At 33.3% G+C, this 12,027-nt stretch overlaps 1 protein-coding gene across 1 annotated transcript; it reads left to right on the top strand.

The window, feature by feature from the left end:
- The first annotated feature begins 213 nt into the window (after positions 1-213).
- On the top strand, positions 214-3,357 carry LOC149199006 (2-methylene-furan-3-one reductase-like). Its single transcript, XM_089399355.1, has 4 exons — positions 214-458; positions 1,362-1,685; positions 1,778-1,937; positions 2,804-3,357. Exons 1-4 carry the CDS (start codon positions 270-272, stop codon positions 3,070-3,072), a joined length of 942 nt encoding a protein of 313 aa, XP_089255481.1. The 5' UTR covers positions 214-269; the 3' UTR covers positions 3,073-3,357.
- The last annotated feature ends 8,670 nt before the right edge of the window (positions 3,358-12,027 follow it).

Here is a 12,027-nt window from a genome sequence, read left to right as displayed (position 1 = left end):
AACGTCAATAGAAGCTATTACAATCAAAGGACTAAGTGTTGAAAAGATCCCCATTACGTCAACATCATGGCCATGATACCATGGGCATCATACCCTAGTTGATTGGAAAAGGCGTGGGCTCCACTGCACGCGCCAACCGCAGATATTCCCCACACACCACCACCCGTCACATCAACAGAATCTCTCTCTCTTTTCTGGACGTTTTACCTGCTGTTTGGTTCTTGCTTCATCTGGTTCTTGAAGTTAATTAATAAGAAGAAAAAAGTAACATGAATTATATACAGAAAGCTTGGTTTTACAAGGAGCACGGAACCACAGAGGTACTGCAGTATGGTGACTTCCCTGTGCCTCAACTGGGGGATAACCAGGTCCTTGTTAGAGTCCGTGCTGCAGCACTCAATCCCGTAGACTTCAGACTACGCAATGGAGAAATCAAGGACACTGGTTTGGAATTCCCTGTGAGAGCCCAACTCTTTTCATGAATTCTCTAACCATCTTTGTATTTTATATAAAGATCAAATTCAATGAATTAGATGATCAAAGTTGTTTTGTGTCTTTGGGTTCTCACTTGCTCTACAAAATGAAGAATTCATATGACCCTCAATTGCATTATTTTTCATGTTCATCGCAGCATATCTATCAAATTTTCTCAATGTTTTTCAGGTCCATTTCATAGCTTGCAATGACTTGCAAAACGCGCATAATCTTAACTTTATAATTTCCACAGCCTATAGTTTTGACTAGAATTTATGTTTTCTCGATCGTATACCCCCGTTATATTGTTTTTCAGGTCCATTACCTCATTTCCTATAAATTTACAAAAACCTCGATGAATAATCTATTTCTAACACTACTATTTCTGGACAATACCTACATAGCCAACTGTGATCTGAAATTTGTTATATCTCACTAATAGATTGGATAACTCTCCTCGTGAAATGTTGCTCAACACCTATAAATGTTTTCTGTAAGCAAATACCTGTCAGTATGATCATATCCCAAATGGTACTGCCCGGCTATTGGGTCATTGGATCATTTCATTAAGATAAAACCCAGCAGCAATCCATTATTGCACATTTTTTATTGCACGTTTTTATTGTTCAGTAGTGAAATCTAAAATGTCTGTCACGAAAAATAAGGTGAAAAACACACAATCTGTATCGGACATTACAAATAATATTTATGAGAATTCATGGTTGTTTTGGGTTCATAAAACCCTTTCTTCCAATAATTTTCAGGTCCACTGCATCACTCTGAATGAATATTAAAAATACCCATATTCTCTAATGTTAATAGAAGATATGAATTTTATCCAAGGCCCTGATTTTCAGAACTGCGTGTCTCTTTGAATTGTTTTTCAGGTTGTACCAGGTTGTGATGTGGCAGGAGTAGTAGTTGATGAAGGAGAGAATGTCTCAAAATTTAGCAAGGGTGATGAAGTATATGGCAATATCCAGAACTTCAATACAGGCCGGCCAAAACAATGTGGAACTTTAACACAATACACAGCAGTGGAAGAGAGTCTCGTTGCTTTGAAGCCTGAAAACATGTCCTTTGAAGAAGCAGCCAGCTTTCCTCTAGATCTTCAAACTGCCCAGGAAGGTTTTGACAGAGTAAATTTTCAAAGGGGTCAGACTGTGTTCGTTGTAGGTGGAGCAGGAGGTGTTGGTAGCCAGGCTATTCAAGTAAAACTGAATGCTAGATCTTTTTCCTTTAATAATCTTCTTCCTTTGCATATGATCAAGTAAGAAATTGTACTAATACTTGTGTTGTTCAGCTTGCTAAGTATGTGTATGGAGCTTCAAAAATAGCAACTACTACAAGCACTGGGAATGTGGATTTTTTGAGACAATTAGGAGCTGATACGGTGATTGATTATAGGAGGCAAAGCTATGATCAAATACCACACAAGTTTGACTTTGTTTTTGACACCATTGGTAGGTTCCACTGGCATTTTCCCCTATCTTTTTAATGTATCCGCATTTTATATAAACTTGCTGTCTTTGGCAATCTCACTGACTGCTTTTTAGTAGTATGGATGCCTAATAAGCATGGAGTTTGAGTTTGAGACTTGCATTGCTAGTTCAAATTTAAAATCAGTATCTTTGGAAATTAATACAGTTTCAGTCTCCCCCTTTACACAAAATGGTAATGGTGTGGAGAAGTTTTACTCAGATCTGTGCTATATTGTAAGTAGTGATAATAAAATTCTTGGATCATTTTGCTATGTCTGATCGATACATGTCAACAACTACTCCTGCCAAGTTCCCACATCATAATATTTATGATCAAATTCTGTTGCTTTTAAGACTTAAGGTTGGCCAAACAAGTTTTAATCATTATCAACAATGCAAGAATAACAATCCAAGTAATACTAATGATGTAGAATGAACAAAGTTGGATTCTGGTCTAGTGGCAAAGCTTACTTACTGCAGACTGGAATCCACATATTCAACCTGGTCCGCATCTTTTGTCTGATGCAGACCTCCCATGCCTGGTGAAAATGAGGTTGCTTTACAAAAGTTATGTTTGAACTCAAAGTTTGTAGGCCAAAATCAAATTAAGAATCTCTATTCTTGTGTAGATCTATATTCATCATTATATGCCATTTGACATTTTACTTTGCAAAAAGTAAGGTCTCTCTTCATTTTTAATTGACAGTTTTTTCTGTATAAAACCCAAGGAACAGCTTTTGGCTAAAAGGATCCAATGGTGATTCTGACTTACCCTTTGAGCACCTTTCCTGATTTATGTTTTTGTTCTGGGCAAAATATTGATTAGAAGCATCGGCTGGATTTTGCAGGAGACTCGCACAGATCCTTTGTGGTTGCGAAGGAGAAAGCAAAAATTATAGATATTACCAACCCCTCACCTCATCCGAGGGCAGAATCTTACGTTGTGACTGCGAGTGGTTGCAACTTGGAGAAGCTTAGAGGCTACATAGAGTGCGAAAAATTAAAGCCAGTGATTGATCCCATTTGCCCATATGCATTTTCAAAGGTTAGGGAGGCTTTCAAGTATCTTGAAAGTGGAAGAGCCAAAGGGAAAATTGTCATTTCACCCATGGATTGATCTCATATCCCGAGCATTTATTTTTCCTTCCTCAACCTATATTTAGGACCTTTATATCCATGAATGTTGATTCAGACCATAATTGTCATTAGTTGGATCGGATCATAAGATCAGATGTTTAAAGATTTAAGAATGGTGTAATAAGGAAACGATAAGAGTGCGTCGAACCAAACAAAAATGTCGTCCTGGAGAAAAATAGCATTCTACTACAATTTTCATCTGTCTTTGCATCTTGAAAGTTGCTGCAGGTATAATTATTAGAAAGTGTTGTTCAGTGTTTGCATTTACCATGTTGTTAAAAGTATGATTGTTTTTTGTTTGGTAGATTTGATATTTATTCAAATTGTACATCTTTGTTTTTACTGTATTTGGTTTTCATCTGACTATTACAGAATGTCCTTGCATCTATAAAGTTGCTGAGAATGTTGTTCAGTCTTTGCATTTACTGAGTTGTTAAAAGTATCATTTTGTTGCGTTGAATTTGATATGCTTTTGAGTTATTTAAATTCTACATTTTTGTATCATTATATTTAATAATTAGATAAAAAATATAATGTTAATTTGATATTTATTAAAATTTCAAATTTATTTGACTTATTAAGTGAAAATTTGATGATGGTCATTAGCTTTTCATGCTTATAGATTTATGTATATTTCTTCTTGTTATATACAATTTTTAAATAGGCTTTAAGATAATTAAAATAACTGACTAATCCAGTGCTATAAAACTAAAACTAAAACTTGCTTGTGAAATATATGCCAACTATGTCCAATCTTTCTGCATATTCGTTTTGGTGTCTATAAGAGTCTCATTTCCAGCCCATTGACCAAGTAATGGTAATAAAAATTAAGTGTTGCAAACCGCTCATTAGAACTGTTTCAATTATTTTTTACCAATCATTTGTGACATTTCGAAATTCCCCCAATACGTTTTAAAAACAAAATACATTATGTAGAACATCAAATTAAGTCTCTCTAATTAACTGTTCGTGTTTGCATCTCCGGGCCAGTTGATTGGATCTATGCTATAAATATGTCATTAATATCAATGTCATTGAGCTGCAGAAATGTCAGGTTTTGTTTTTAGCATTTTCCTGCTGCTAGACACAAACGAGGCAGTTTAAGATTTCTTCCACTGTAATTGTATGGCACCCGACATCCGTGGACACAATAAAATCCAAAACTCACAATAAAATTTGTATTCAAATGAAGTATACATTAAGAATATGGCATAGAATAAAACTTAAATAACTACAAATAGAAATGAAATCTGGTGGACACCATCCAAAAATCTCCTGGGATTCAACAAATACAGATTTAGGTCGTCCTCGAGAGGGAAAGCTCAGGAACCATCCAGACACCAAAATGTTTCGTAAGAGAGAAGGTTATGGCATTGTACTTTATCGTGGTGAGGAGAGTTGGGTTTTGTGATAAGAAGCGCGTCAATTTAGTGAGATCAATTCAAGAATGGTGGGAATGTAAGTAGCCACTAGCAAAATCAGGTACTTAACACGGCAGAGCTTATTTATCCTGCATTAGGATATACAGTCCAACCACATTTAATATTTTAGAGAATGGTATATTTAATATCCTATAAAATGGTAAATATTGCTTGACCCTTTAAGATCATAAGACTGTATCAGTGCGAAATTTTTACCTCCGTTGAGTGCATTTTCTTATTAGGTGATCATGTTTTCATATCTAGGGCATCCACTAATATTTTTTTGCATAGAAATATGTGCATTTTTATATATTTTTGAACTGGTTGATTTTTCCCAGATTTTTTTTTCCTGTTCTAATCAGATTCTTAATAGATTCTGATCAAAGAAGTTTTGAAGTTTAAAATAAGCCTCTTAACATAAACAATAAAATAGGAGTTATGAATTTTTGAAGAGAAAAAGAAAAACTATTTTTTTAGTTATTTTTTTCACTTAATCTTTTTTATAGATTTATGCAAATTTTATGTGTAGACACTAATTAAATACATAATTAAATTGCACTTCCAAAAATATCTACTCTACATATTCTATACCTAGACTTGAAATTTAAGTAAATGTATATGGAGATAAGTCAAAAATAGGTTTTAAAAGTAATTCCCCCCGCCCTCTCGCCCCTCCAAAAATTGTTTATCCTTATGGTTAACCTCACTATCTTGAATTCTATCAAATCCTTTAAAGTTGATGTTGATACAACACTTTTTTTGTTTTTAAACCTATTTTGAATCTCAAAATTTCTCTAATATTTACTCTTTTGCCTCCTCTAGTTTTCTAATCATAAGTATGGTAACATTGGTTCTACTTACATTTCCTCTATATTTATGCTTTGACACTCTTTCCTGAACTTACCCCAACCATAAGCCTTCCACGTGTTAGGAATTTCTAGTTACCTAATTGGATTCATAATATCCTCCAAATTGAGGGTCTTTTTCTTAATAAATCTCCCCATTTGTAATTTCCAAAAATTCCTCCTTTGCTCAATTGTCTTTCCATTTTCTTGTACTACAAATTTTATTGTTAAGGATATTGCAACTTTTGTTTGTTTCAAACTGTATGATTTTGACTTATGGTGCTAAGAAACAAAAACAAACTTGTAATAATGACATTGAAACTCGATTATGACTTATGGTGCTAAGAAACAAAATCAAAATTGTAATAATGACATTGAAACTCTTGTTAACCTCATAATTAACCTTGTCAACCCATTGTTAGCTCTATCAATATACTGATTTATCACCTATCTACTTGATTCCAAAAGAGGTTACAAGTCAACCATGTCCACTAGTGGGTGATATACTCTTTTATAACCTATGTACTTGATCCCAAAAGAATTTACAAGTCAACCATGTCTTGATCCCAAAAGAAGATCCCCTTAAGAAACTATCTAGGTATGAATACAAAGATTTGGTTATTTTTATCAAAGGTTTAGAATCAAATAAAGTTGTTAGCATGATATGTATGATGTAGTGGAAAACTTCAATGAAAATTAGAATGATAAAACTATTATTCTATTGTAGATGAGCTAATATTCTTAGTCACATAGTTTTAACATGATCTTTCAAAGTTTGATTGCTCTAATAATTGCCATGCCACATTTAATCCTTGTGGAAAATGCATATACCAAAATAGTGTAGAGGCATTGACATGGATGGACAAACCAATAAATGCTTGTACATGGAATCCAACAATGACAACAAATTATCTTCTTCTCTTATCTATTCTTATTCTTGAATATTAAAAACATGTAATTTATGATATAAAGAATATGAAGAAATGATTCATTTTATATACCCTTGGGGGGTTAGTTAGGGGTTAAATGGAATATTACTTGAAATTGTTCAATTAATGACATTAATAAAGGGAAATTAGGGAAATAACATAATTTGAGTTGTATACACATGGAGTCTCTTGACTATTATATACGCTCTGGTTTGAGTTTTGAAGCTGATTTGTGGTGTCTTTAAACATTTTATTCTTGTACCAGCACTCTTAACACTTCATGTCAAAGAAATGTGTTGCTTTGGTTTTTGTATTGTTCATGGATGTTTGAGATGGTTTTTCATTTCTTTTAGAGTGTGAATTGATATGGGATGTGATGGTTTTTATAGTACATTTATTTTCATGAATAAGTTATGTTATTGGTTTTAAATGTTGTATCTTTAATAACTCTCTTAGTTGGATGAAATATGCCTTTAGTAACCCAATATTTTGGGGAGGATTCTTGATTTTTATATCTCTCATTGTTTTGTAACATCATGGTGTGGTTGTACATTATCAAGTTTCTACTACATTCCATGGGTTTACATTCTTATGAACCCTAAACCAACAATTTAGAGAACATTTCTAATTTGAATTGTGCCTCTCATTGTTATGTAGCCATGAGAGAATTTTTAAGGTAAACAATGATCCACAAAACAAATGTTGGATAAAATTGTTTTGTATGGCATTCAGTTCCAACAATTGTATGCTTATCTAAGTGATATTGTATATCACCATCTGAAGATTCAACCATTATTTTTTTCTTGACAGTGCTTTCTTTAGACCCTACAATGTAAATATTTGGTAATACCCCATCCTTATTAAACACCTCAATGCCTATGAAAGTTGTATTTGTTTTTCAGTGAATTTCTATGAACAATATTGTAGTGCCTTTATAAGAATCCGACCAGTAAGCAATGCTAATTTCATTGAAACCTTGAGTAAAAATGGGTGTCTATAAAATACAATGAAATTAAGTCGCCATGTTTCTCTAGTGTACTTAAACTTGACAATATCCCACAATTTCTTAATTGTATTTCTTATGGAGAGTTATTTCTAATGTCTTGGAAAGCATGTGTAGAAGAAATACAATTAAGAAATTGTATGACGTTGTCTAGTTTATATACACTGGAGCAATATGAGGAATTACTTTCTTTCGATTTTACAAACACCCATTCTACTCAAGGATGCAATGAAAGTAGCATTGTTTACTAGTCAGATTTTTGTCAAGGAACTATAATATTGTTCATAGAAATTCATTGAAAAATAGACATCGGTCATAAGCATTGAGGCATTTAATAAGGATGGGGAAATACCAAATATTTACATTGTAGACTTTAAATATGCATTATCAAGAAAACAAACATGGATGAACCTTCAGATGCTAATATACAATTAATATCATGTAGATAATCATACAACTCTTGGCACTAAATGCCATTCAAAACAAATTTATACAACAAAAAAAATGTGCTATCAACATCAACATTAAAAAGAAATAATATCATTCAATATGGTGATGTCAACCATAAGGATAAATAATTTTAGATGGAAAGAAAAAAATCTACCCTTTTTCATTGTAATTTCAATTTATCTCCTTATAGGTTTACCCAAATTTCAAGTGTAGGCATTTATTGGAAGCTTCCAAATCGACGTAAACATATAAGGAGATAAATAAAAAATATGAATGAAAAAATAGTTTTTCTTTCCCTTCGAAATTTATATCTCTTATTTTATTATTTTCCTTAGGACGCCCATTTTGGTCCTCAAATTTCTCTAATGATTATTGTGTGGTTGTGCACTACCAAGCCTCCATTCCATTTTCAAGATTCTAAGCCTATAAAATATTAATCCTTCATTCCATTAGATAGGCCTAGGCTCTTACAAACACATGTGTAAGTTTGCAAACAAATGTGTAAGAAAAAACAAAGCTACAAACATTTATTGCATCTCAGTGCTTATTGGTCACCAAGTAAATTCTATAATGATTACCTCCACTATCACACCTATCATTTTATGACTATATCCTTCTAAGAGACAACCTAAAAAGGTTGATGGGATATATACAACAACACAACTTATGTGGAATTTACATATTTTGTTGATACCCTTGGATATACATTATAATTTAAGGAAAGTAAAGAGCAACCTAATTTGTCTCAACAAGGCAACATCTATTAAAAAATGTATTAATCATCATCCTTCAGTGAACTTGTTGATGGCACCCAAAAAAGTGATGGACTCCTCCTCTACTGCAAGAGACCAAGAAGAGACAAACAAAATTGAGACATGACTTGTTAATGACAAATATGTGAAAGAGAGTCATGACGAACCTTAAGGGCTTGAGAGCTCCACAAGCCCTTGAAATAAATTCATATTCAAAGTTAATTAACAATAATAAGTATCCTCACTACCATTCAAAAATCACTTATAATATATTTTATTAAAAAAATAAAAGTTTAGTTAATATTATTCATTAAAGTAAAATGACTTGAAATTTCCATTATAATTATGGATAATTATTAACGTAAATATTATTTATTGAATTAAAATTTTGGAATGCAACTATTCTACATTTTGGAAATTTTTGTCACATTGTTTACTCAATTTTGCATGAAATCTAGTAGATATTTGTTAAAATTATATGTTTGAGTTGTGTAATGTGTACTATTTGGGTGTTTTAGAAGATTTTTAAAGTGTTGAATCCATTTATATAGTCAAAAAAACATTTTAAATAACCAAATATCATAACCTTACACGTAATTTTATCACTAGATTTGAGTGAAATCCGAAACATAAAACAATTAGAAAACACCCATGCAAAATGATATAAAATTTTCAATATAGTCATGTAAATAGAAATGTTCTATTGTTTTTTTAAAGAGTTGAATTCATTTGTATAATCAAAAGGTAATTTTTAATAAATAAAAACTACAATATTCAATATGATTATATAACTAAACTAAAAAGAAAAATAATTACGTCGTAAGGCGTCCCCCTCTAAGTAGAACTTCCATCTTGCCTACCTATCATGACTTTCCACCTTTGGATTATATGTTAGATGATTGAAGTATGTTAAATAGTTTGATGACAGGTAAAAGTAGTTGGATTGAACGGTCTCGTATCTATCGAGCATAGGTTCTTTGCTTTGTGTTTAGAGCTTAAGGGTTTTTGAATACGAGACCTATCATGTACGATTGCGTCTTTCTGGCCATCGCCGTCGTATTTCACCTGCAAACATGCTCTGACCTCCCCGATGATTTCAATCTCATCCTTTGACCAATAAACAAGGTCTCCCATCCCGATGAAGCTCTGCGGTAAGGGAAGACACTCTGCGATAAGGGAAGACGCTCTGCGATAAGGGAATACGTGGCTTAGAAAGTTTCTCTCATTGACCATTCCCTCGGAGCTACCATTTCTCTCAAAGTTCCCAGAATAATTACGAGGAGTTGCCATTGTCCACCATTGCTCTCAAAATAGGCTGAATAATGGTCTAGGAGGGTCTTCTCTAGGTACCTAAGCTTATGGGGTTAGAGTACTAACATTTGGTGGATTCGAATATGTAATATTATGTATATAAAATTTCATTATTATAAATTTTCAACTTTATTTCCTCTTTGGAATATTTAGTTTTTAGGCTTCTAACAAGAAATTGTTGCGTTATCAATCAGAAATTGTGTATTTTTTTTTAGGGCTTTTCTCTCAAGCATAGTCGATAGACGATGCCAAGTAGTGGATGTCTTCTTGGATATCTGTTATGGAGCTGATAATGACCACTTGAGATATCATTATGATAGTGGGAGCAACCACGGGTACTAGAACTAGTGCAAAAACCCTTATTTTAAATGAATTTAGTCGAATCAGGATGTTGTGGCTTTGCTCGATGAATTTTTAGGGAGATTTCCTATCATGGGTAGTTGCAGTTTGTTCATATAATTTGTTGGCATTGGATTTTTGGGTTGTAATTAGTTGGAGAAATATTTGGGGAATTTGTCTGGGGTTTACTTGTTTCTGTCACATTTCTTCAGAAGAAGGTCAATGTCACTTGTTGAACATGCCTACAGTCAATGCCCTACCCACAAGCATAGTCCAAATTTTCTTTCAAATATTTTTCATCAAGACTGGGCTTGGAAACGCTCCAAAATTTCCCTGTATGAGGAGCTACAAAAGGACAACCAATAGTGTGTGGAGAAGCAAGAGATGGGCGTGAACTCTGCCTCATTTATAGTTTCAGTTAGAAATAAAAACTACAGACTAAATGCAATTAATAACTATGTCAGACTGCCTAGCCTTCATAACAAACCACAATAAGGACCAACACAGTAAGGCCTTTGTGTAAAAACTTTGAGAAGGGTTGAATTCTCAGTCAAGACCAAGTAAAAAAATTTGGAATTCCCTTACCGGAGATCGCAGTGTGCCCACATCATAAGCCATTGTCATATTCGTTTTGAAGATCCCAAAATTGCACTACAACAGATGGGGGTGCATATGTAAAAAATATGGCCATAGAGTGAGATATAGACACCCTAATTTACTAATTAAGTGAAACCTCAACAAGGGAATTGTGTAAGTTCTTCAATTCAGAAAGGAGTTGAGAAATCAAAACCTTATCTCAACTGAACAGAACCTCATTTCCCACTAAGATCCCAATGATATTAGTGCAAGAACAAAAGGAACAATGTTGTTCTTAACCCAATTCTATGTTATAGCAAGCTGGTTCAGAGATGGGATTTGGTCATTACTAATACCTACAAGTAACCCAAATCCTGTGTTAGCAAAGGCTTGAAGAATTACATGATCATAATATATATAAAGTCTTGATCTTATTGACTGTGGTTTCTTATATGCAAGTCTCTATGGCTACCAACGTTACTGCCATTTTCCAAATGCATTTCACAGTTCCAATGGCAGGGGAAGTTCTCAACAACATCAACATGCATCTATATGGTCTAACTATGGATTTTTATTTCAATCACTATCGCCCCAAGATGGTGCTCGTGGACTAAAATACTTAAATGTTGCCACAAAAGGTGCAGAAGTGCGAAAAGATGGATACAGTAAGTAGGCTCTGAGCATAGGACACAACTTTTTATCAAAGTGATTGGACTGAGTTGATATAGATTCACCTTGATGTAGGAAAGAAACTTGCAATTGTCTTGTTCCCATAAGATGCCTCTTTTCAAACATCATCCAATATGTAGACACAAATATCTCTTGGGCAAAGACCATTCAAGATATGGATCATTTATGGTTCCACTATTTATTATAGTACTTCACGTTTCTTTTTCTTCCATTTAAAATAGGGTAACAAAGTGTGTATACTTTCCCTGTATCCATGATTGTGCAACAACACAAATAATGTAGTCTTTCTTCATAACGTTTTATTTACAGAAATGGTTATTGTGATTACCTTGTCAAGCTCATCATTTTATTTAATCATAATGTACTATCAAAATCATCTAATTATGTTGAATAATTGTTTAATTTATTGTGATTATCGTGTTATGTTTATTTTATTTTGGAGATCGCAGCAAGCCTACATCATAAGCCATTGTCATATCAGTTTTAAAGAGCCCAAAATTGCACTCCAGTGGATGTAAAGTATGGCCACAGAGTGAGGTGTAGATACCTTAATTTTCTGATCAAGTGAAACCTCAACAAGGGCAGTGTGTAAGTTATGTAATATAGGAAGGTGCTGAGA

This window comes from Pinus tabuliformis, chromosome 2_1 (assembly GCF_031772625.1).
Source record: "Pinus tabuliformis cultivar Carrire ecotype Pingquan chromosome 2_1, CPIR1, whole genome shotgun sequence".
Classification (NCBI taxonomy): Eukaryota; Viridiplantae; Streptophyta; class Pinopsida; order Pinales; family Pinaceae; genus Pinus; species Pinus tabuliformis.
This window is presented reverse-complemented; position numbering and strand designations above follow the sequence as displayed.

Excerpts from the sequence above, each read along its gene's own strand:
- LOC149199006 (XM_089399355.1), top strand. The coding sequence starts at position 270 with ATGAATTATATACAGAAAGCTTGGTTTTACAAGGAGCACGGAACCACA. Across the intron at positions 459-1,361 it reads ACACTGGTTTGGAATTCCCT|GTTGTACCAGGTTGTGATGT; the intron begins GTGAGAGCCCAA and ends ATTGTTTTTCAG. Across the intron at positions 1,686-1,777 it reads TTGGTAGCCAGGCTATTCAA|CTTGCTAAGTATGTGTATGG; the intron begins GTAAAACTGAAT and ends TGTGTTGTTCAG.